Source organism: Peromyscus eremicus, chromosome 9 (assembly GCF_949786415.1).
Source record: "Peromyscus eremicus chromosome 9, PerEre_H2_v1, whole genome shotgun sequence".
Lineage (NCBI taxonomy): Eukaryota > Metazoa > Chordata > Mammalia > Rodentia > Cricetidae > Peromyscus > Peromyscus eremicus.
In genome coordinates this window covers 83,569,064-83,595,259 of record NC_081425.1, presented here as the reverse complement: position 1 = coordinate 83,595,259, position 26,196 = coordinate 83,569,064, and the positions used below count along the sequence as shown (strand labels likewise).

The window sequence follows — 26,196 nt, the reverse complement described above, 5'->3', positions numbered from 1 at the left end:
TACTGTTTCCTTTTGGTAAAAATTTAAGCATATATACATATACATGCTTTAATAGTTCACCTACACTTTACAATGTATCTTTGAAACTGTTTACTAATATAGCAATGCTGTTTGATTTTAATACTAGGCAATACAGTGTTGGATTTGAGGTTGTAGCAGTTTCCATAATGGGAGATCCTGGTCCTCATGGCTTTCAGAGGAAATCTAGTGGTGACTATAGGTAATGTTGGCATTTTGTTTGTGTTTAGTGTATACTTTATGTGACATGATGTTCTATAAACCTTATTCTCATTTTCCCTGAATATAGGTGCGGATTTTGCTACTTAGAATTGGAAAATATACCTGCTGGGATCTTTAATATCATCCCTAGTACTTTTTTGCCTAAACAAGAAGGACCTTTTTTCTTGGACTTTAATAGTACTGTCCCCATCAAGACAACACAACTCCAATGATAGAGAACTCTCAGCTGTTACTGGATTCCATATTTAGCAGTCATCAACTCTTCAGACAGAGACAAATCATGACAGTGAACCATCAGAATGGAATTAAATCAAAAACATGTTACAGTGGAATCTGGTACTTGTCATGGTGTTTGGTAAGAATTGTACATAGTCAGAATTACCTTATCACCCTAAAAGTACTGTTTACATGGTTTTGTGCATACAGAGTTGGCATGTATTTAGGGGCTAACTTTGTATAAAAAATTATATATGATTACAGATTAGATTCAGCTATCACTGTGAGATGCTTTTGCTAACAGGACAAGGGAACTGAAACAAGATGAGGACAAGGAGGGCCACAGATCCACTGAATGCAAGAGCAGACTATTTTACTATCTTGAGATATTTACATTATGTTTCCTGTTTTTACAGAGCACGTAAGTTTACCCTGTTCATGTTGAACCCGACCGTACATCTTAGGCAACTGATTACCAAATGAATCATGTCATTATAACTAATTTGAATTTTCTATTGTGTCTTTAAATGTTTATTGTTGCCTAGATGTTATGAAATCATAAAGCTTTAAAAAGTACCATTTAGCTTAGCATGAAGATGCTCAGGCTTAAGAATGAAGGTTGTCAGTGTTAGATACGTCATTCATTGTAGAGAGGACTGAGGTATATTTACTGTTGCTGTTTTTTAATTCTTAGCAGGTTGGTGAATGTAGTACTCTGAGACTGGAAATGATAAAAGTTTAGCGTGTAGAGTTTTTAAATTGCTCTGTACTTGGTGCTTTCATAATAGGGATTTGGAGAGTCCTTGAGAATTTAGTATGTGGTGATCGAGTTATACAGCATTCATAAAAAGTGAGTTGCCAGGAATTAGTGTCGTGTAAATTCCCATTTGTTTACATTAGCAGTCATCAGGACAGAATGATGCTCAAGATTTTAAAGTTCTGAAAAATAGGATGGGATCTGTCATTGTCTCTACTTTATAATTATCAAAACGATTTCTACTGCCTTTAATTGAAATAAAATATTTATACTTATGGAAACTGTATATAATTTAACCTCCAGAACTTGGTTTGAGTTAATCTACTGTTCCTTGTAAAAGACAGATGTACATGAATATACATGCTTCAAAGATACCTTAATTCAGTAGTTGGAAGGTTTTTATCAATGAGATTTCACTTGGCAAAATTCTTAGGACTTTTGATTTAGCCATGGCATAAACTTGAAATATAAGGATAAGGATTAATTTTTGCACTCGAAAACCTAATAGAAGGCTGAGAGGTAGCACAGCACTTGGCTTAGCATGTCCAAGGCCCTGGATTTGATCCCCAGCAGCACAAAAACAAAACTCAGTAGAGAAGACCTGTATGTAAGTAGTGTTGAATCCTGTAATCAAGCTCATCCATGGAGATTCTGCAAGTGTACAGATAAGGCTGGATCAGTGATGCGCACGTGTGTGTGCGCGCGCACACACACACACACACACACACAATTTCAAGAACTGCAATTTGAACTTGAAGTTTAAAATACAGAATAGGAAAATAGCCAGGAGTTATTTTTTTACTATGAACTTACCCATCATGCACACTCTTTTTAATCTTCCCAGTGGTTAAGTCAAGTATAGGCACTATTCTTTTTACAACCAGGGAAATAAGCCTGAAAAATCTTGTTTTACAAGCCTGCAGCCCAGCTGCTTTCTGTGTGGGGACAGCAGGCTGGGATTGGTGGTTGGAATTGACAGTTGGATCTGTGTTGTAGGAAGGTGACTTCATTGAACCAGAAGCACAATAGTGGAACAGATACTTTAAAAAGGGAAAAATTAGAAACTGCTAGAGAGAGGAGGGAGTGGCTCAGGTATCTAGTTTCAGTACACACATAGATGCTCGGACTCAAAGAAGAAACTCGCCCCTTGACACAGTAAAGAAAATTATCCAAGCCACGTGGTGGTGGCGCACGCCTTTAATCCCAGCACTCGGGAGGCAGAGCCAGGCAGATCTCTGTGAGTTCGAGGCCAGCCTGGGCTACCAAGTGAGTTCCAGGAAAGACGCAAAGCTACCCAGAGAAACCCTGTCTTGGGTGGGGGAGGAGAGAGCTAAAGAGGGCCAAGAACTGAAATTGAGGTTAGTAGCTAAATTTCAGAAACGGTAACTTCAAAGACTAACGGTGGGGGGGAGGGGGGGACAAAGGGGACAGGGTGGGAGAGTGAGTCAGTCTCAGAAGGGTGAGTCTCAGCACTGCAGAGAAAGGAAGGCTGTGATGAGGAGCGGCACTGCTTTAACTAGGAAGTGTGAAAGGGAGACTAGGAGAGGAAGTGATGGCGTGAAACAGGAGCCAGAGCAGAGGCCGTGCATTCCCTTCCTGATGTAGGAGACAAGCAGGTGGCAGGCTGATGGGACAGGGAACTGAGGCAAGAAGCCAGATTATGAAGCCCCAGTGCCCAAGTAGGGATTTAATGCTATGTTTCCCAACACAAGAAAACCCATCTTCTATTCTCTGTGATAAATGCTCACGAGACTTTACTGTGTGACTCCCACTTAAAAGGCACATGTAAGGAACAGTGTTCAGGGTGACAGATACTTGAGCCAGAAATCCCCTGTGGTGGATCCTGAACATTAGATTACACAACTTTACCTCAGAAATATTGATAAGAAGGGAAAATGAGCAGTGTCTCAACTGCAGGGAAGAAAGCTGAAAGGGACCTCCAGCAACTGAGAATATTAACAGGCAAAGCTAACTGGGCACTTCACCCCACAACACATTGCAGTATGTAGCAGATACATTCAAATCCAATATTCTCAGATTTCTATTAGAAAAAGCACTGTAGCCGGGCAGTGGTGGCGCACGCCTTTAATCCCAGCACTCGGGAGGCAGAGCCAGGCGGATCTCTGTGAGTTCGAGGCCAGCCTGGGCTACCAAGTGAGTTCCAGGAAAGGCGCAAAGCTACACAGAGAAACCTTGTCTCGAAAAACCAAAAAAAAAAAAAAAAAAAAAGAAAAAGCAAAAGAAAAAGCACTGTAGAGCCAGCCACCTGGGAAGCTTTTAAAAGGGCCCAAGTGTACCACAAATTAAATCAGACTGAGTCAGATGAAACCATATGGCAGGATGTTAGCCACCCACCCCCAGGAGACTGCACTGACCAGTGAAGTGGAGAACCTCTCTTCTTGGGGCTGTGTCGCATGTGGCTGCCTGCCTCTGTCTCTCGTCAGTTGTAACACCAAAGGTGGAATTCTAATCCAGACCTTGGGATTTGAACTTCAGTTACCAGGGTTCCCCACCTTCCCTGAGAAGGAGAGCAGACAGACGCCCACGCATTCTATGGTCTCCCTTAACAGAGCAAGGGGACTTCCCAGAGCAGAAGACAGAGAACAGCGGGCTTTCTCATCTGAAGTCACAAAGTCTTAGTTTTTATTACCCTCAAGGTAGTAAAACAAGTACAAAATAACCTTGTAATTAGGATACTGGATCCATCAATAAAAAAGGAGAAACCACTGTTGTATGAAGCTATACACACGTGGCTAAATTTTACAAGCTGTGACAGAATTAAAAGACAATTTGAAAATGGGGGGGGGTTGCTTTTTTCTTCAGAAAAGCCAAATCAATAAAACAGGACAAATAAAATACAGTGCTCTAAATATGCATAACCATAAACACTAAGCATCTAAACACTACTATTAGTATAACATCCATTGCTTCTATTTACCAGCCTCTGCCAGCACATGCCCACTCCCTTTCCTAGCTTTAAGGACAGTTTCCTCTAAGGAATACTAGATGAAGCATAAACCTTAAATAATCGCAATTATTGTAGAAGTTACAACCTACAGAGCAGTGAACTTCTTGTCAGTCTAGTAGGAGAGTGGCAGCCACTCTTCACATGCACGTCTCTCAGAATAAACCCCCCTTGGCTGGCAGGCCAGGGTTAGGCTGTAGACCCCCCAACCACAGATCCCCTATGCTATGTCCCTGCGACCTCACTCCCCACCCCACCCCCAAAAGTGCAGTTCATGGTAGCTTTCCTAGGAAATGGTTTGAATGGGTGTCCAGAAGACATGCTTTTAAAAATCCCCCTCTGAGCACCCGAGGTGATGAAAATGAATTGTGTTCTTGGCATTGCTTATAAGCTTTCACTGGGTCAGAACAATGTGTTCTGAACACTTGAGTTTTTGTTTGTGTGAGTTTTAAAATTATTTTGGTGCCCTGTGATAATAATGGAAAGAACATCTCAGTTTCCCCAAATAGAGGGGGGAGAGGGGATAGAGATGTAGGCTGGTGACCCCAGTCTGGCTAAGTGTCCAGTCCTCCTCCTGGTTCAGGTTCTTTCACAGAAACTAGTTATTGCTTCCACACTGCTGCTACAGGGAATGTTCTGCAAAGGCTGTGACCCTGGTCACAGTTTACCTGCAATGGCTCTGCTCTGAAACACACCAGCCCAAGAGCTCTTACCAAAGGGAAATTCTTCAGCCCTCAAGGTCACTGAGACTTGGTTAGTGCAGTTTAGAGTAAATGCATACTGTCTGGCTTGTGTTAAATGAGTATTGGCACGATGTTTCTTGAGTTTCATGTATACATGTGAATTGCACATGGGCCACAGCCCTGAGTGGATCAGCCAATCTGCACCATTTTTATGTCAGCAATAATCCCATCTCTTCCTTTGGAGCACTGTAGGGAGAGTTGCTTCATACGGGTTTCCAAGGCCTGGCCCTCAAGGGACGTGCTGCTTTGGCTCCTGCCCCTGCCACCACCGCTGTTGCCGATGACACGATTGTTGTTGGCTTTGTCACTCATTTTATTCTCAGCCCCTTCTGCTCTGTCTCCTGCAGAGATACAAAGGTTGCTAAATGGGAGCCGACAGTTCCAGGAGTTCCATAGGCACTGACTGGCCCTCTGCAGTTCCCACTGCCGCCCACCATGCATCTCGGGTTCTCCAGCACTGGAGGACACACTGCATTTATTCCTCAGTGTGTATCTTTAGAGACGAGATTTACCATCCTCATCTACAGCTAGGAAGCAAACCTCTCTAGTGGGAACTTGCCAAGGGGGACTGTTCTAAGGGGAGACACGGGACCTAAATTCTATGTGATTGAAGCTGGCCAGGCAGAGTGCTAGGGACCCCAGAAGAGCCCTAGCAAAGGTATGGACAATCCACAAATTGGGCTGCATCTTACCTCGTTCCACCTCACATTCGGGGGATGAGGCCCCACTGCATTCACTTCGAGGGCCCAGTATTGGAAACATCATTCCAAATTCAGACAGGGACACGGGGCTGGGCAGATCCAAGCTGCCAGGCCTTGCCACTGCAGGGAACTGGTCAGGCATTTCAGATGGACTTGTTGGTCCTGAACTAAAGCTGGACACAGACTGGGTTTCTGAGTCATCTTCAGACACAAAGTTGCTGCAGCTGTCATCTTCAAAGGCTTCTGAAGCCACTATGATGAGAGAGAACATCAGTCAATGGAGTCGGCTAACTAGTAGCCCAGTTCCTTAAAGGCTTGCAAACACGCTGTCTGCTGGCAGGCAGTCCCACAGCATGGAGTCTGTAGGATCTACAACCTTCCTGAGCCTTCTGACCAGCCTCCAGAGCATTTTGAAAGGCAGCAGCAGCTAGGTCTCATGGAAAGTCAGTGTTGTAGAAATAACTTAATTCCTGCTCTATAATTCTATGCCGGCAGGTGCTACCTAGAAAGGGTAGCTAGGGATGGCTGGGGCAGAGTGCATGTCTAGCATATACAAAGGCCTGATTTCCATCCCAGCACAGAAGAAAAGAGAAAGAAGAGAGGAGAAGAAATGGGAAGATAAATGTAGACACTAGCCCTCTGTAATCTGCCCTACACAGAGGTAATCGTACAATGAAGACTGAAGTCTTCCTTCTGACATAAGCAGCGATTGCCGCTGGAAAGGGCAGCCCTGCATGGAATGTCTGTAGTAACTTCTGATCTCCCTCAAAGCCTGCCTAGACCACTGTTTGCAGCAAAGAACAACACTCATTTACTATGCTCTGGCTGTGCCTAAGTTTGGGGACCAGAATAACCAAGGCTCAGAGACACGCCATTCTGGTTTTCAGAGCCCCTCAGCCTGCAGTCTCACTTTTAAGGTCTTTCCTAGTTCCCTTTATGCCTATGGCATCTTTAAAAATGGCCACCTAGCATTCCAGAGAAGTACTATATTACTTGAGACAGACTGAATTCAGATCCTAACTCCACTGTGTGGCCTTGTCAAGCTACTTGATTGCTCTATGTATGGGATTAAAGAAGTGATATATAAAGTAACTCAATCAGAGTCATTGATTACATTATAGTTTCATTTTCCTTCAACCTGGCAATTCAGCATTTGTTGATGGTCTTCTAGAGTTGTTGAGCGTGGGGCTAGCGATGGCTTAGTGGTTAAGAGTACCTGCTGCTCTTCCAGAGGACCCAGGTTTGATTCCCAGCACCCACATGGAAGCTCACAACTGTCTAACTCCAGAGTATCTGATAACCTCTTCTAATACCAGGCAAGCATGTGGTATACATAGATAAATGTAGGAAAAAACACTCATACACATACATTATTTTTAAAAATACTACTACTAATAAGGAAAAGAAAAGAATTGCTGAGGAAGGGGCCTAAGCAACAATGGATTATCCCACAGAAAAAAGCCATGAAGTGTCTGTTCAATGTCACAGTGTAGTTTTCTCGACTAGCAGAAACTAGGTCAGTCCTTATCCTAGCTGCACAGGATATCCCATGTGCTTGGACCCCAGGGAGAGCTGCCAGCTGCCACCTCTAACAACCCTCCTCACCTTTACAGCAGAGAAAACGCTATCCCCATCACATAGCTGAAGCAGCCCACACATCAAGGCCCTGCTAGCCCACACCATGCAGTGGTAAACTGGGGTCTGAGTCATCAACTCTGTGTCCTAAGTCCCTATTAAATCTATCCTCAGAACTTCTGAAAGTCTTGAATGTTCTAATGTGAGAGGGGTGGACGTGGAACATTTCCCAGACTTACTTGGCCATGGAATGCTAACATTCAGTAGTAAACCAAGGACCAGAGTGTCCTACAAAACATGAGAAACCACCCAACAGCCTGCAGACCTGCCCAGTTCCCCAATTCTCCAGTGGCCGGCAAAGGACAGGGACTGTGGGACACGATGGCCCTGAAAGCAGATCACATGTGCTGTCTGGTCCCCGCTGGCCAGACTCACCAGAAATGGCATCAGGCTCCGGTTTGCTCCCAGGCAGGTTCTCCACTGATGTGATGCTGCCCTCTGCCCCCACACCACAGCCCCGAGGCCCCATGGCATTGGAACGCCGACGCTCATGTATCTCATCGGAGATCCTCTCCAGGCTCTTCAAGGCTGCCTTATACTCGCCTTTTGCCAGGGCCAGCTTGGCCTGGAGGTCATCCACTGTCTTCTTCAGTTGCTGAATGGGAAAATGGAGGACTTGATAAGCCAGAGTGGCTCTGCATATCCCTATTGATAGAGGGGCTACACATGATTACAACACAGAACTTCCCAAAACACCCAAGAAATGATGGACCTAAGGGGGATTCAATTACTTCCATCATGGCTATCCACTCCCTGTAAAGAAAATCACTATCATCTCAACATCAGTCCATATGACGTGAGAATATGCAGAAATGGTTATTAATAGGATGTAGCCCTCAGGGAAGGAACAGTAGACAGGTAAGTCCTGTAGCCTCCTCACTTTGTCCCAGACAGAAGTTCTTGGTCCTGTATCTGAATCACCTGTAGGGCTACTTACAATGCAGACTGCTGACCCAACCCCCAAAGGTTCTGACAGGAGGGTGGAGAGCCTGGGAACTCTACTACCAAAACGTTTCCAGGACTGCTTGTCTTAGGAGCTCACACTGAGACCTAGTAAGTTAGTACAATTCAGTGAGCAAGTGAGTAAATGGCAAATAGCTCCAGACAACGCACAAACACCCAGCACCACTTGAGAACTAAGGTCTAGGAATACGTTTCTCCATTTTCCCCTCACAGCACATGGGTCATCTGAAGGCCAGCTACCACACTAAAGCTGAGTGTGGGTAGGGGTAGAGAACAAAACAGTAACAAGGGAGGGGGGCAAAAAAAAAAAACAGTGGCAAATCCAAGGTCACACATACCTCAAGCTGCACGTAGTACTTTGCCTTGAGCTCAAAATAAGGCCTACAGAAGACAGGAAGAAATTATTAAGGATGTGATCTCACGGGGAACTCCTACAGATAAATCCACTACAGCTAGTCAGACCATTCAGGATTTAGGCCAGACACCAGCAGAGCTACTGGCTCACCCAAGGTCTCAGTAGATACATAAGTTCAGTAGCCTCCTCACTCCCATCTCAAGATTTTAGAAACCTTACATCCTGCTTCATTTTACTCTAGGGAGACTGTTGGGGTCTACTGACCAATAGAGAAGATGGGACTGAGGAACAGGCTGCTAAAAAACACTTCCTCTGCTGAGACCAACTACGAAAGCAAGCAATACCACTTCCTGTCAGCTGGGCATAGCAGGACTGACACTTCTTCAACCTCAAATCGATCCTCTTGTACAGCGACAAAGGCTAGGTATTGGTGAACCAATCAGGTTACAGGCAAGGAGAAAGACAAGCCCCCTGGACTTTGGGTCAGACAGAAGACCTGGCACTTGGGAGCAGCCTTAGTGTCTGAGCTGTTTCTCCATCAAATTCCTATGTCCTGCATCTGTAATTGCTGATGAGGACACGTTGCGGGATCCTTTGGTGCATAAGGAAAATCTGAAATGTGGGCATAAGCCCCTTTTAGTGGCTAAATGGAGTGGATATCAGCCCAGCCAAGGTGTAGAGAAGTGTGGTAGGTGTAGATGTCCAGGTGAACATGAATGTCAAAGTTGGAGAACAAGGGAAGGAAGTGTGACCAAAGCAACAGGGGACGACAGAGTGACCCACCGGAGCCCCTGAAGCCATTCCACGGAACTGGTGTCCAGTCTCACAGGCAGACAGGAGTTGTCCAAAAGTGTCTGGAGAGGTTGGCAGAGTGTGACCGACCACAGGGAGTTTGTTTCCTTACCAGGTCAGTGATGAGTGACAGGTCAAGTGTGAGAGAAGTATGCAGAGGGCACCAGGGACTTGAAACTCCATGTATTCACACCAAACAAAGGAAGCAGCATGGAAAGCTGCTCTCTTGGCCATGGGGGAGGGGAGGGGTTTGTGTCCCCAGGTCACATATATCTACTGAAGGGCAGTGGCAAACACTTAAACATTTCTATAGATGCATGTAAATGTGACGGTTGGAGGGAGCAGGCAGAAGTCAGAGGGTGAGCCCAGGAGAAGACATGGGGTAGTACAGAGCAGACAGCAGCAACCTCTTCATTTAATAACGTCTTCCCTTACTCACCTGGCATGTTCTTTCACCTGAACACAGGTTCTCTGTCAAGCTTGTAGCTGCTTGGAACCAGGAGGAGCAGACATCAGTAGCTTAGCACATAACTCTCTGTCCCAGTTCTGACTCACTGTTGGGTCCTTTCCCTTGGAGGCCCAGGGAATGAAACAGGGACCCTGTCTCCCCAGCCATGTTTTCCCACTATGATCGTTACTTTGTCAACATGTAGAGGGGTATCAGGAGAAGAGCTTGGGAAAAGTGCCACTAACCAATCTTGTAGCATTTCAGCAGCTCTTGATGCACAGAAACCATGAACGACGAGCAGAAGTCACCCCTACCATGCTGATAGGCAAACTAAGGGTCAGGGTCTTGTCTAGTCCATACCATCAGCTACAAAGCCAAGCATGCCAGCCGAGTTCCCCAAAGCGTAGCCTATGGGCCAAATAATAGTTTGCTTTGGAAATCCCTTTTTCTGTGTCACCCATGTAAGTCATATCTGGAGCAATTCTCCTGCCCCCTGCCGGCCTCCCTGCCCATGGCAGTGGCAGCAGGGGAGGGCATGGGGGTGTCACATAGGACTCCTGGGGCACAGGGCACTAGGCAGGGAGCTCTAGGGCCTACCTAGATAAAGAGCTTGCTCAGGCAATCCTTCAGTGAAAGTAGAGAAAAAGTGGAGCAGACGCAAAAGAGAGCCGCTCCCAACCAGGGACGGATGTGCCCAGACTTACTTGGACTTGTTGATGGCTCGCTTGAGTTTCTTCTCCAGCTGCCGCATGCGGCCCATGGCAGCATTGTACCTGGCTGCCGTCTCCTTGTGTACCAGTTCACTCCTTGTCTTGGTCTGCTCGGCCTCCATGACCTTCCAAACAACAGCAGAGGCCCTCATGTCATTTAAAAAACAAAAAGTTCCTTGAGAAAATCTACAGATTAAGATTAAATGTCAATAAAACAGGATCTGCTTTCTTCCTGATAGAGTTTGAAAAAGCTGAGCTGGGCAGTGGTGGTGGTGGTGGTGGTGGTGGTGGTGGTGGTGCACGCCTTTAATCCCAGCACTCTGGAGGCGGAGCCAGGTGGATCTCTGTGAGTTCGAGATCAGCCTGGGCTACAAGAGTGAGTTCCAGGAAAAGCGCAAAGCTACACAGAGAAACCCTGTCTCAAAAAAACCAAAAAAAAAGAAAAAGAAAAGAAAAAGAAAAAGTCTGTCAGATAACATACCCAAGTTGGCTATGACAGTGACTGAAAAAGAAAAATCAAAAAGTAAAAATCTTGAGAAATTTGTGAAATACTCAGCTTCAACCCATATCTACTTCCTTCTGCGCAGGCCTGCAGAACTGGGGAGAACCCGGGGGCCAGCCTGATGGACAGGCAAATGGCCGAACTGCACCAGTGGGGGCTTCAGAGCTACCTAACTAGAAGAACATTAAAATGAAAAGCACTAAAACTAGGCACGACAGCAGAAAAGTCAGCAGGGCAGCCTTTCCCCAACGGTCCTGAAGTTGTGGCACAGAAGAGCCCAGAGTGCATTCCAGCAGTTAAAGTTAAAACAAAGTTGTTCATATTAGAGTCTGAGGTTTGCAAAAAGCCACCATCAAGAGAAAGGCAAAGTTCTGGTCGAAACATGGCGCCAGACCTGTTGATAAACCAACAGCAAGAGTCCTGTGTGCCCTGAACCAGGACCAGAGCAAGGCCTGATCTTCAGAACGGCAAGGACAGCTGCGTTCCCTGTCTTCTAGGTACAGCCACACTATACTGTACAACTAGAGAAATGGTGACGAGGTTGGGCAAGGTCACGGGGTCAGTCCCTGTTAACCTGAGTGGGGTGAGGGAGTGGGGTGTCGTCCTTGGCTTCTCTCCTAGACCCCAGCAGGGTCACTGGTGTCTGTAACTTGAGGGGAAAGAAGCACACAGAAAGGTTACTGGAATTCTCTGACATCCAGTCAGCCCTGGTTCAGTAGAGAGCCCAGGATGGACAAGATCAAGGAAAGAAACTGAGGACTGGCTGACCAGGAGAAGTCCCTGGTGAAGGTGCAGCCTCAGTTGCAGTGAAGACCCCAGGATATTGGAGATGCTGGGACTATGGAGCAACCACCAAGGAAGAATCAGGTGTCAAGTGGAGACAGCCCGAGTCTGAAACAAGCTGTGCACATGCTGTGGGTGGCAAAGCTGGAGGAGGGGGGCTGCCCATGCCCTTTGGATCCGGATCATGAGTGAGTTCCGGACACTGGACACTGAACTACAGAATTTGATTTATACTGCTGGATGTTGAGTTTTTCTTTGACTTGTTTTTATATTTCCTTTTGAAGAAAGTATTTAACTTTTTGTTTGTTTGTTTGTTTTTTATTTTACAGGGATCCACAGTTAAGAGACTTTGGATATGTTGAAAGAAAAAAATTAGACTTTTATGTGCTGAATTTTTGACAATGGGACTTTTAAAATGGTTTTTTAGATGTATTTATTTGTATTTTATGTATGTATGTGTTTTGCATGCATGTATGTCTGTGCACTACATGAGTGCCTGTTGCCTGTGGAAGCCAGAGGAAGGGGTCAGAGCCCCTGGAACTGAGTTACAGACAGTTGTGAGCCTCCATGTAAGTACTGGGAATTGAACCTGGGTCCTCTAGAAGAGAAGACAGTTCTCTTTAACTGCTGAGCAGCTCTCCAGCCCACCAAGGAACTTTGAAATGTTTGGTTGCATTTTATTGTTTTTCTTTCCTTTTTGTTATTGAGACAAGGCCTTACTGTGTAGCTCTGGCTGGCCTGGAACTCGGTTTGTAGGTCCAGCTGGCCTTGGATTCTCAGGGATCCACCTGTCTGAGCCTCCTGACTGCTAGGATTAAAGATATGCACATGCCTGGCTCTGGCCTGTATTTTACACTGTGATATTAGTAAGAGGTCCTGGGAACACTGTTAATAGTGATGTGTCCATGTGTCAAGCTGACAAGGGACAGTGGGGCTGGTTAATTTTTGTCAGCTTGACTTAAGATGGAGTCATGGGAAGGAGTGACTTCCTCGGATTGCCCTGTGGGTCTTTTTTTTTTTTTTTTTTTTTTTTTTTTATTAATGACTAAACTCGATTACTTGAATCCAAATATTCAGAACTAGCATAACATAGTAATTTCCTCCTTTATCAGGTCAAACCACTACCATGATAATATTTTTTGCTTGTATAATAATTATGCTTTTACCTTATTATAATGTGTTTTATAAATGTATAATAATTTTTAAGGAAAAGGAGAGAAGAGAGTCAGGCTGGAGCAAGGCAACATGCTAGCTAGAGAGCTAGAAGAATCCTTCCCTTTTTTATTTCTAACACAAATATTTCACAATGAAACAAAATAAGTATCTCACTTGACACATGGGGAAACAGCAGTAGCTCCTCAGTCTAGTCTTGAATCTTAAGCTTTAAATGAATTATTATTATTGTTGTTGTTATTTTGGTTTTTCGAGGCAGGGTTTCTCTGTGTAACACCTCTGGCTATTCTGGAACTCACTTTGTAAACTGGGCTGGCCTAGAACTCACAGAGATCCTGTCTGCCTCTGCCTCCTGAGTGCTGGGATTAAAGGCTATGCACCACCACCACCACCACCACCACCACCACCACCACCACCACCACCACCACCACCAGGGCTGGGCTCTTAATGAATTATTGCCTTAACTTTTATGAAACCTGAAAACCCTATGCTTCTCAGACAATATATCAGAGGTGATTCGTTCTTTTATGGGGAGCTCTGCACAGAACCGAACAGATGCACTTGAAGTGGACTCAACTGAAAAGATGCAGTTTCCAGCTGCTGAACAGAAAGTGTCCCAGGCGAAGCAGGGCCCTCCCCAGCTGTACAGAGACTCTCATTCCACGCCAGCTCCCAGGCTGCAAACAAGCAAAGGCTTTCCAAACGTCAGCACCCAGAACGCCCCAAGCACTTTGCTACACAGCCAGCCATGCCTTCAGAGGTGACACACATCAGGACACATCACCATACTTCGTCTGCATCCCGCCTCTCCACCTACACAACCTCCAGCCCTGGAAAGAGACCCCCACCACCACACACACAGCTTCCTGCCCAGTGGCCACCAAGCAAGTCACCTTGGTAGACTTCTTAGGAAACCAAGGAGGTTCCTCCATCAGCAGCCTAGGATCAGGCATAAGCTGTGTGCAGTGATGGGGGAGGGAAGCTAGACATGAGGGGGAGATGAAGAGCCCAGGGACAAAAACCTCCCCCTGGAAAGGTGGATCAGCATGGGGCAAGAGAGATAGAGCCACAGAGGAAAGCCTTCTCCGGGGCCACCCCTGGCTCCCGGAAGCTCCCGTTGGTCGGGTATTTGTCCAGACTCAGGTTCCCTATCCCCATCTCTACAAGGTGCTCTTTTGTTTTACTGCCACACTGCTACACCATTTACACTGATAAGCACCTCCTGTGGCAAAGAACAAGAGGCCAAACCTGGCGCTGACAGCCTAGCAGGGTATTGCAGCTCCTGCTACAATAGGTATCATTCAAAGCAGTGTGGGATCCAGGCAGCGGGGGGTAGCTCTGGCTGCTCAGAGGCGCTGTGGTAGCAGAGGCAGCATGTGGAGGGGGGTCCTGAGTACGTGGCATTTGGGTAGTAGGTGGGAGTAAGCATGCCACTGGTCTTTGTTTCATTATTTGAGATGCCGTATTCCCTGTGTATTCCCATACCATCTGACACATGGTCCGTGGATCCCCTTGTACCACCATGCCCAGCTTGGAGGAAACACTTCTAACAGGCTGCAGGTCTCCTCTGCATCTTGCCACAGGTCCCTATGTCCCATTTGCCACAGCCATGGCATGACTACCACAGGACACACAAAGATGGGCAGTGGTGCTCTGCTTTCCACATCCTTCTCGGAGCTGGAAGGCAACAGGTGAGCGTAGCTCAAAGGGACAGCTGTCTATGATGGAAGAGGTCTTCTCCTCCATTCCGGGGGTTTAGACTATTCCCCCAACTTGGGCCTTGTCCTGGGGCCCACCCACAGCCTCTCTCTAACCTGAAGCATCCAGGCGGAAAGGGGCTTTCCCATCTCCTCACAGCCTCACCCAACAACTCCAGACTGCACCTCTACGCCAAGGAGGCGACATAAGGCGCCCTCCTCCCCCTTCAGGCAGTTTTCCTGGCAGCGACTCCTCTTCCATCCTGGAAGCCTGGAGGAGAGGCTGACCATGCCTTGTCCTTTCCTCTCCAGGAACCCCTGCTGCCCGCTCACCAGCAAGGACTGCCTTCCTCTGTCCACGCCACATTTCCTTCTTCCTCCATCTGGTCCCTTGCAGCAGACACGAGGAAAGCCAATTCCTCCCTCTCAGGCTGCCAGCGCTCCTGTCTGGAGAACTGAAAGCCATTGCCTTCCCCCAAAGGCTGCTTCAAGATCCAAGAAGCCAAGGTCTGGAGATGCCTCTGCCACCAAACCTCCCTCCGGTGCTGAGGAACGGCAGACATGAGCCCTGTGCCCCAGGGGAGGCTGCTCAGCTGCAGGCTTGGCAGTGTTACTGGAACCATGTGCTGTTTCTCAGCACCAAGTCGAGAACTGTCCCCATGGCCAGTCTATGGTGTTACATGTGACCACTAGAGAATACTGGGGTTTCCAGACATCTAGGGTGTTACAGCTTCAGTATGGCCATCTAATGTTGCCATTAGACTGGGGACTACAAGGAGACAGATGGCCTAAGGTGAGGACCATGTGGAGATACGGAGGAGAGGGTTATAAGAAGCTCCATTCCCCTAATGAAACAGGCGTCCTGGCATCTCCAGAAGGCAGCCAGGCCCTGCATGGCCTTCTGCTGAGGCATCCCAGCATGCTAGCCCCCAGGAGGCCTGGGAAACGGTCCCCAGGAGTCCCATTGGGAGAAATGCTCGATTCAGACAGAGGGTCACAGTCACTCATGCTATTTCAGAGCCAAACATGAGCATCTGGACTGCAGGAAGGATTGTGTCTATACTTCCCTGCAGGCTGAAGCTCTGAGTAGTGTATAATGAGGTAGGGAAAGGTCATGGTCTCAAGAGCATTTTTATGTGTTTTTTCCCCCCTGTTGTCAGAGACGGATCTGGCTTCTTACAGGCTAAGGGCAGGCACTTGTTCTGTTACTGAGCCTACCTGCTCCGAGGGGAGGATCATTTCTCACCAGTTCCATTAGAATCATCCCAAGGCTATGCAACCATGACGGAACCAAAGTAAAGGAAACACTGTCCACGATGGGAAGGCCTGGCCTGTGAGCCAGAACTCCACCTTGACTCACACAGGTTGCTGCCCCCTACCACATGAACCAGATGCTGGGGTCCTTTGTTTTAGTGGCCAGAGGGTCCAGGGGCCACTGTGAAGCCCCAACTGACCTGAGGAGGTCTGAAGCGACCTTGTAAAGCTCCACAGTCTGTTTGCTGCAGACCCCAGAACGCTGTTTCCAAAGACTAAGCATATACCACCATAAGCAGATACATTTGGGATTTCTGAAACGGCCTCTTACAGGCTGCTACAGATCTACAGCTTTGGAGGGCAAGAGGACCAAAAGGAAAGGCGGGCCTGCGGCTTCGTTAGCTGCTGCTTCTCCTCTCCCAGGGCTCTGCACCTCTTCCAACCTCCCCTTCAGGTTTCTCTACAGCTGACCCCGGAAGAATTTTCTCAGCCTCGCGGGGTCTAGAAGCACCATGGCCACTAGGGGGCAGGAAGCTCAAAGCCGCCAGCCACAGGGTCTGTCTCCAGCCCCAGGGAGAGTTGGTGGAAAGTCAAGTCCGATCTGCCTCCTGAAGTCATTTGTACGTCAGGCTTTTCTATTTAAAGATACTCAGACCGTCTTTAATCATCAGATTCCCCAGGACCTGAGCAACTGTGGCAGGGGAGACTGACGGGAGCAGCCACTGGCACTGACTCCTGGACCTCTTTTCTAGCCCCACAGACAGCCTTCCTGTCCCTTACTGAAACCAAAGCTACAGTCTGCGCCCAGGGACCGCAGCTCCTCTGCCTGCCCTACAGCAAACCTTTGGCCTTGTGGGGGACAAGCTGGTGCCAAGGAGACCAAGAATCAGAAGAACTAGAGCTGTACCTGGTAGAGGGACGCAGTATCCAGGAATATTCGGTGACCTCAGCAAACCCGAGTCTACAGCGTTAAGCACGTGGCACTACTTGCTAGGGTAGGAATGTCCCCAATGTGGTGATATTGTGGGCCTTCAGGGAGTGGTGCTATAGGACCAGTGCCCAAGGACTGGGGATGTAGTTCAGTGTTAGACTGCTTGCCTACAATGTGAAAGGTCCTGGGTTCGATCCCTAGCACAAGAAGAGAATGCTCATTTGCCACTTTAAGAGAAGTTGGCCCTCTGAGAACCATAAACAGTCAGACACCACATATGTCAGCCTTGATTCTGGACTTCCTAGCTTCCAGAACTGTGAGAAATATCTCTCTATGTAGGAGCCAGTCAGTTTATGGAATTTCGTTTAGTAGCCTACCTAGACCAAGACAATTATCACTTCCAATTCTGAGCAAGGTAGCCAGAGAGGAAGTCCTTGGGAGCAGGTAGAGGGCCAAATAATGCTGACATAAATCACACATGACAATCACTCCCAGCTACTGCCTACTACATACTTACTACTCCCCAGACCCCAGCGTCACCCGGAAGGCCCTGCCTGAGTGAGTGAGTGAGTGCCCACTTGTTTCTGGACTAGGCACTTCACCCACCAACATACACACCCATGGGCAGGTTGAGACGGTTAATGGGACTTCTACCAGGGACCTGTGGTCCTTCTGGTGTCCTGGGAGCCAACCTTGGAGAGCATCCTGGCCCCTCTGGGAAATCTGATTCCACTGCCAAGGCATTCAGGGACCATGTGAACCAGACAAGTTTCAGGCAATACAGAGAAAGATTAGCCTCATCTGTCACTGGGGGACAGTCATGCCTGAGTATGGCTTAAAGCCAGTGCCCTGAAAAGGCTACACAGAGCAGACAGCCCATGACCTTTACAGGAGCGTTTCAGGCTACCCGGGAACCTGTCTCTACTCCTGTGGGGACCCAAAGAACACACAGCATCCAGGCCCAGGTGCCCATGGCCAGTGTACACACGTCACTCCTACCCTCTGAGTGGCGTGATTCAGCATCTCCTGCCAAGCGGAATCAAACTGTCGTTTGTCATCCTCCAGCAGCCGCTGCTCAGCCAGGGAGATGGTCTCCTTGGCAGCACGGAGCACCTCGGTGGCCCTCTGGAAGTCCTGTGTGGCCTTCTGAGCTTCCAGCTGAGCCTGTTGAGAGAGAGAAGGTCTTGTGAGGCAAAGGCCAGGAGTCCGTGGGGCCCATCACCACCACCCCGGAGAATGGGACGGGGCAACAGGTGGCTGATGGCTGAGCGGAACCCAGATAGGTCAGCAGACAGTCTTCACAGTCTGGAGCTCAACAGATGAGTAACCGCATAGATCTTGCATCTGTGATGGTAATGGCTAAGGCAGTTGTGGCCATTCTCCAAAGCCCGGGCTCAGGAACGAAGCCCAGGCAGGCGCAGCAGTCCTGGACCCTTTCCCTGTACATCAGAACCCAAAGTGCCCCCAGAGACCATAGTTGTGGGGCTTTGTGCTACAGATGAGGCACAGTAGCTGAAAACACCCTCACCCCTGAGATTCCAAAGCTGGTCAGAAGCAAGGCTTCAGGCGAACGCCCCACAACATGAGTGCCAGCCTAGCATGGCCGCCGCCTCGGTCCACACTAACTGCAGAGACAGGCCACTGGTGGCAGGGGCAGGCCCAGGACCTATTACCAACATAATCCTACAGCCATCCTCACAGCGACAGCAGCCCCAGCACATGTGATGCGTGCGTGTGTGTGTGTGTGTGTGTGTGTGTGTGTGTACATGAGTGTTTATATGTACATGTGTGCAGAGAAGCCCGAGGTTCATCCTGGAGCCTTGTTCTCTGTGACAAGGTTTCTCACTGGCCTGAAATTCACCTGTTAAGCTAGGCTGGCTGGCCAGTGAGCTCTAGGAATCCATCCGCCTCCCCAGTGCTGAATTACAGCACGCACCACCATGCCCGGCTTTCTTATGTGGGTCCTGGGGATTGAGAACTCAGGCCCTGCTGCTTGCACGATACAGAAGCAAGAGGCCTAGGGGTTCAGATCCCCGAAAGTCACATAAATTCCGGGGAGGTGTGGCACCTGCCACAGCTTGGAAAATGAAGATGGGGTCCTTGAAGCACGCTGGTTAGAGACGAGCTATACCTCAGAGCTCTGGGTTTGACTGAGACCCTGCCTCAAAAAATAAGGTGGGCAACTGATTGAGGAGGATTCCTGATACCCACCCACACACATGCACATGTACATGTACCCACACATTTATGAGCACCTGCTCATGTGTGTGCCACACATTGTGGCTATGCAAACACACATGTATGCTCACCACACACATACACGTGAAAAGAAAAAACACTGCATTTCAAAGACTGAACAAAAAAATGTTAATTATCACATTAGTCATTTTTCTGATCAATGATGAGAAAATATTCGAGATCTGCTAGATCAAATCAAATATACCAAAGTTAATTTTACTTCAGTGATTACCAGAAACTATAAATTTGCATAAGTGACTCTGCACTGCTATGTTTGGACAATGATGCTCCTCCCTCAAGAGTGAGCCACTGATGTGTCTGCTGACTGCATCAGAAACAGGGCTGGGCCGGCGGTGGTGGCGCACGCCTTTAATCCCAGCACCCGGGAGGCATAGGCAGGTGGATCTCTGTGAGTTCGAGGCCAGCCTGGGCTACAGAGTGAGTTCCAGGAAAGGCTCAAAGCTACACAGAGAAACCCTGTCTTGAAAAACAAAAAACAAACAAACAAACAAAAAAAAAAAAAAGACAGACACAGGGCTGGGGAGATGGCTTGCTGGGTAAAGCGCTTGCTGTGCCAAGTATAAGGACCTAAGTTCAGGTCCCCAGATCCCACATAAAGCCAGATCCGGTAGCACACATCTGTAACACTGGCACTCCATGGCGAGATGGGAGATGGAGGAGACAGGAGACTCCCCAGAAGCTGACAGGCCAGCGGTTAGCCTGGTGAACGCAGGAGCGAAAACAAGACACTGTCTCAAACAAGGTGGAAGGTGAGAGCTGACACCCGAGGCCATTCTCTGACCACATACTCACACTGTAGCACATGCTCCCCTAACAAAGGAAGCAGCATCACACTACAGCCCCAACTCTCCTTGGGCTCACCTCCAATTTCCCACCAGAGCAGAGGCAGGCCATGCTCCATGTTAATCTGCCACAGCATCACTTCCCCTGGGCCAATTACAGAAACCCTGATGGGACACTAACAGGACAGCCCCTGGGACTTAGGAGGGGAACAACAGGGCCTCACCCTTCCCCAGAGAAAGTCTCACGTGACTTAGAGGAAATCTTCACAGAGACTGAAGGTACTTTGCAAAGAAAATTAAGGGGAAAAGAAACAAAGCAGCTGAGCCCAGAGCACAGCAGCCCCGGGGAGAAACAGCTCAGTGACCCATGGTAACCCATGATGGGCATCCCCTGGTCTGGCCTGTGCACCCACAGTCCTAGCCCTCCAGACCAGAGATCCACTCAGGAGACCGAGACCCATCTGTGGCTGAAGCGCACATATCTGTGCTTCCAGGCTGTGCATGAGGGCAGAAGGGGCCTTGCCTCCTATAAGAGGAAGGATTCGTAAAGAAGGGCGGTCCTGGAGAGAGGCCTGAAGGGCAGGGAGGAGCTGCAGCTCAGAGGATGGAGACCAGGGGAGTACTTGAGGTTAGAGAAAGCATCTGAAGTTGTATCACGAGACAGGGCTGCAGGGGGGTTGTTTGTTTGTTTGTTTGTTTCAAGACAGGGTTTCTCTATATAACAGCCCTGGCTGTCCTCTGTAGACCAGACTGGCCTCGAAACTCATGGAAATCCACCTGTCACTGCTTCACAAATTCTGGGATTAAAGGTGTGTGCCACCACCACCTGCAAAGAGTACTTTTAAAAGCCAGCCTGGGCTATACAACAAGATCCTGTCTCAAAAAAATTTAATTAATTAATTAATAATAGTAATAATAGAAGCCTTAATGAATGTCCACCTACCAGCCAACTACATCCACTGAGGTAGCCTTAGCCACATAGGGATAGAGATGCCCACCCTCTCTAGAACTAACCAGTCACTGAAAAGTAACTGGATACCAGACATGACTCATCCTCACCAAGCTGAGCATCCTCCTACCCTTTCTTCCTTCTCCCAGAAGGACAGCCCTGGGGCCTCCACCTTTCCAGACAGATTCAAGAAGGGTGAATCTGGACAGGTTCAGGAAAGGGTGAATTGTGACCCATCCTGTTCTGGTGGAAGCTCCACCTCAGCCCCTGGCACCCATACACCAAAGAGTCTGGAAGGTTCTGGTGGAAACCCCACCTCAGCTCCCCTTCCCCACTCTCTCCTCAAATGCAGCCCTGTCTCAAGCCTGCCAAACACCACTCCTCCCCGAGAGATGCTCAAGACCACTCCCACAGAGTACTTAAACTGCACCCCAGAAAACAGACACATGGTTTTTCCGTCTTTCTTCCCTGTCCCCTCTCTGGGGGCTGGAAAATCCTTTGGGACCATTTTCCCCATTAAACCTGGGCCTTTTCTTATTCAGTTTGATTTGGTCTGATTTGGATTGCTGCATCCGTGGAGAGGCTTATTGGGGTGCAGAAACTTTTCCTACCCCTCCAGACTCCACAGCTTTACAACAGTGATTTACAGTCACCCGAGACTCCAGCTCCAGGGGACCCAGCACCCTCTTACACACACAAATAAAAAGGCAAAAATAAAATCTTAGGAAAAGAATGAGCGTGAACTCCTGCAGTGAGCACACGGTGTGAACCCAGGAAAGACTCCTCACCAGACACTGACTCTACGGGAACTCTGGGGGACTTCCAGCCTCCAGAACATGCCTGCTGTTTACGTTTCCAGTCTAGGCATTTTCTTACAGCAATGCCAAGAAGTCAGGTACTGCAGAAGGAACACCTAGAAGGTGGAAAGAGCTCTGGAAACAGATGTGGGGACTTTCTGAGGTGCACACTAGACATGAACTGAGAGAGGAGAGAGTGTGAAGGAAGAGGTTATTAAAGTCTCCCGACAGAGATTTCTCAGGTGTTGGACCTGAGGCCATGCCATTAGAATCATCCAAGAGCAATTTGAAATTTAACTTGATAGAGTATTCCAGTTACATCACAAGACACAGAACCCTGAACAGCAGAAGCCAATTTAGTAATCCCAGAGAAAGCTGATTATCTAGTTAGTTCATTCATTCATTCATTCATTCATTCATTCATCTATCCTGTGGGTGGAACCCAGGAGCTGACACATGCCAGGCAAATGCTCTCCTGCTGAGCTACCCACTCAGCTTCATAATTTTCACCATCGTATGAAAGATGACACCTAGAGATCCTGGACACAACTATTAAAATTCAGCCTTTGAAGCACAACAAAGCCCCGGACCCTGTTATTACACGATCCGACTAAGGGCTTTTGGCTCTGGGCTTCGAGGTCATGCAGTTGTTCACTCAGCAGAGAAAACCAATGAGTAAACCGGAGAGGTGAGGCCTGTGTCTAAGAGTACCACTGAGGCACTTGCACAGCTCTGTTTGGGCTGTAAGATGCTTACAGGAAAAGACTGAAATACCTCCATGACTCGGGGATGCGAACAGTTCATGGAACAGCCTTGGGGAGAATTTTTAAAAGCTGCTCATGAATGAGCTGGATGGGTGACCTTCTTTACACACCAGCCCTCGTCAGCGGTGTCTGAGAAGCACCTGAAAATATACGGGCATTCTACAAGGTGCCACGGGTGAGGCGGGGGTGGAAAGTAGAAGAGGTTGCCAGAAGGCAACAGGCAGGGTGTCCTTTGACTAAAAATCCACTCAGCTCTTAACTACTCTCTGAAAGGGATCCAGATGTTTGGATTGACTACACCAAAGGTTCGGGTGTAATGAGGTCTCTAGACTACCCGGTCTAAACCCCCTCATTTTTCTAAGGAAGGCATCTCGCACATATCACAGTCAGGAACCCAGAGCCCCTGGTCCCTGTATCATGCAGTATGTGCTGCCGGCGTGTTTCTGACACTGACATTACGGATGGGCGGTTGGGCAACCTACCGTCAACAGTATAGGGCAGGAACTGCGACACAGCAGCTCAGCCTGAATCGGCATGTCAGCCCATTTCTACTTCCTCCTTCTGTTTGTACCTCCATCACAATGACTAGCAATCAACACCAACGCCGCCACGTGCAGCAGGGCCTCAGGAACAACCCATTCCAGATCACACTCTTCCTGTGGCTGCAGGGACACACCAGATGCCAACTTCTCCCCACCCACCCTCTCCAGAAGGGTGCACCCACAGTCCCATGAGGGCTTCTTCCCACACCCACGGTGCTGCAGGCGCGAGAGGTCCATCTGCTAAGGGACTATTGAAGGCGGGAGTCCCGGACCAGGCCCGTGGCAGGTGCATCCAATAGGGGACATACGGCAGTGACTGTTCTTCCTGGGCCCTACACATGCTAGGCAAGAATGAACTACATTCTATACCTATAAACTCCACACCACCCTCTCCTGTGGTAGCCTCCCCAAGTCAGCAGGACTGGACCCCCCCATCCCACACACCCACTCATGACTTGGCCTGCTACTCTGCCATCTGCAGGATAGGCATCTAGCTTCAGAGTCTAAAAGACACATAGGAATCTGAGAATACAATCATCCTTCCTTCCACTGGGAAACAAAATGCAGACTCGGGGGCTAAAAGTGGCTGAGTCATCCATCATCCAACACTCCAAAGCGGTGGAGTGTTGCCTTATACCAGAGGAGATGCTGAAGGCTCACCAGGGAAAGGCCACATCCTCTGTCATCATACCTCACGTCCCGGGCAGCTAATAATCTGATGCTGACAGGAGCAGAGGTGTGAAAGGAACTAGGGTGGGCTAGGGCTGCAGCTCAGAGACTAGAATGCACAAGGCCCTAGGGGCCATCACAGAAGGGGAAACGGGGAAAAGAGAAGAAAAAAAAAGCAAACAGGAAAAGAGGGAGGGAGGGAGAGAGAAAAATGGGGGGATGGCGCAGAGATGGTTGGGGGAGGGGGAGACAGAGATAAAGTACTTGCCATGCAAGCCTGATAACCTGAGTTTGATCCCTAGAATATATAGAAGAGAGCTGACTCCACACAGTTGTTCTCTGGCCACCACGCCAGTGCTGTGGTGCACACATGCACACCATACATATAACAAATAAATAAATAAATAGAAATAAAAAGAGGAGTAATTTAACCTCGAAACCAGAACTAGAAAGCTGGAACTGGACACAGTGTCTCCTCCCACCCTGGCCTTGGTCTCAGTCCTAGTGTCAAGGACCTGGAGACACCAGGAGCCCTTGGCCAAGTTCTGACCCCGCCTCCTCCTCCTCTCCTTCCTCTCCACCAGGGAGCCTTCTGGCTCTAGCCCTGCAGGCATAGCCTTCTTGACCTGGGGACTGTGAGGAAGGCACCCACACTTCCCACCATCCCCAGTATGAACAAACAGGCCCCCTGTGGTGTCCCAGTTCCCCAGGATTCCCAGCTCTTACCACACCAGCATGTTAACAAAAGACACATTCCAATGCCTTGCACAGAACTGGCATTGATGGCTGGGACAATTGGGTCACTATGAGGCAGGAGGCTGTGTCCAGAGATATGAGAGGTTCAGGGTACATTCCCGGCCCCAACAAAGACCACTGTCTTGGGCCTGCAACCTTGACCTAGTGGCTCCCTGTGTCCAGCTGGAATGCCAAGGCCTCTGATAACACCCATAGTCTCCTTACAGTATCTAAGCACAGCATCACCACACCCACAGGAAGTGTTCTGCAAGGAAGAGGCCGGCCAGGGCACATGTGTCAGGGGACAGCAACTGAGTGATTCTGCTTGGGCAGTCTTGCTTTTTAAAAGATCTGGGGTTTGTGTGTGTGTGTGTGTGTGTGTGTGTGTACACACACGCACGTGCATGCATGCGAGCATGCATGAGTGTGAGTACATGTGTGTAGCTGTGATCATACGGATGCCAGAGAGGATACTGGACATCTCAGGGATACAGTTACAGTTATTTGCAGAATACTCAGTTTGTTATGTGGGTTCTGTGATCCAAACTCTGGTCCTCATGACTGAGCAAGTACTCTTAACTACTGAGCTAGGTATTTTTCCCCCTTAAATTTTTTTTTCATACAATATATTTTGATCATATCCCTTCCCCTCCCCAATTCCTTCCTAGCCCTCCCCCCCATCTCTACTCACCCAACTTCATGTCCTTTCTCTCTTAAAAACAAAAAAATAAAAATAAAAACCCAGCAAGACAAAAAAGTACCAAAATAAAACACATGCTTCCCCTCCACACACACACACACACACACACACACACACACAAACCATGGAGTGTGTTTTGTTGGCTAACTACTACACATGATGTCTGCCCTGGAGTGTGGTTGATATACCAAGTACACTCCATTAGAGAAGACTGATTTTTCTTTTCCCAGCAGGTATCAATTGCAAGTATCTTCTTGGTTAGGGGGTGGAACTTTGTGTCCATGTCCCCTCCTCAGTACTGGCATTCTGGCTGAACCTGTGCAGGTCCTATGTGTGCCGTCACAGTCTCTGTGTATCTAGAAGGCACCGTTTCCTTGGAATCATCCATCAATTCTGGCTTATTACAATTTTTCTATCTCTTCTTCTGAACAGATCCCTGAGCCTGAAAATTTCATAATTTCATTTGTCTTAACAGCTGGATTATACTCCATTGTGTAAATTACCACATTTTTATTATCCATTCATCAGTTGGTGGACGTCTAGGCTGTTTCCAGTTTCTGGCTATTGTGAATAGAGCAGCAGTGAATATGGATGGGCAAGTGTCTCTGTAGCAGGATGCAGAGTCCTTTGGTTGATGCCTAAGAGCGGCATAGCTGGATCTTGTGGTAGATCAAATTCCCACTTTTTGAGGACCTTCCACACTGATTTCCACAGTGGCTGCGACAGTTTGCACGTCCACCAGCAATGAGTAAGCGTTCCCCTTCCCTGCAGCCTCGCCATTGTGTGCTGGCATTTGTTTGATCAATCGTGGCAATTCTGATAGAAGACGAAAATCTCAAAGTAGTTTTAGTTTGTATTTCCTTGGTGGCCAAAGATTTTGAGCATTTTGAAAGTGTTTCTCAACCATTTGTTTTTCGTCTTTTAAGAATTTTCTGTTTAGTTCTATACCACATTTTTTAATTGGGTTTTCTTGATGTTCATTTAAAAAAATTCTTTTTTTAGATTTATCTATTTATTATGTATACAATGTTCTGTCTGCATGTATGCCTGCAGGCCAGAAGAGGGCATCAGATCTCATTATAGATAGTTGTGAGCCACCATGTGGTTGCTGGGAATTGAACTCATGACCTCTGA

At 48.0% G+C, this 26,196-nt stretch overlaps 2 protein-coding genes across 4 annotated transcripts in view; one reads left to right on the top strand and one right to left on the bottom strand.

Annotated features, from left to right (window-relative positions):
• Positions 1-1,509, top strand: part of Capn7 (calpain 7) — a 45,016-nt gene extending 43,507 nt beyond the window's left edge. For 2 of the 3 annotated variants that reach the window (XM_059273895.1, XM_059273894.1), the window contains 2 exons: positions 128-220; positions 308-1,509. In XM_059273895.1, the coding sequence (XP_059129878.1) occupies positions 128-220; positions 308-452 (238 nt within the window). In that variant the 3' untranslated portion in view covers positions 453-1,509. The remainder of the gene's footprint in view (positions 1-127; positions 221-307) is intronic. The other variant, XR_009381307.1, reaches the window with a different exon arrangement.
• Positions 1,510-3,834: 2,325 nt separating this feature from the next.
• The window catches only part of Sh3bp5 (SH3 domain binding protein 5), a 67,793-nt gene continuing 45,431 nt past the window's right edge, over positions 3,835-26,196 (bottom strand). Inside the window, exons 4-9 of the mRNA XM_059273896.1 lie at positions 17,865-18,029; positions 10,520-10,650; positions 8,559-8,601; positions 7,633-7,852; positions 5,614-5,874; positions 3,835-5,262 (exon numbers count right to left, since the gene is read on the bottom strand). Coding sequence (XP_059129879.1) covers positions 5,051-5,262; positions 5,614-5,874; positions 7,633-7,852; positions 8,559-8,601; positions 10,520-10,650; positions 17,865-18,029 — 1,032 coding nt within the window. The 3' untranslated portion in view covers positions 3,835-5,050. The remainder of the gene's footprint in view (positions 5,263-5,613; positions 5,875-7,632; positions 7,853-8,558; positions 8,602-10,519; positions 10,651-17,864; positions 18,030-26,196) is intronic.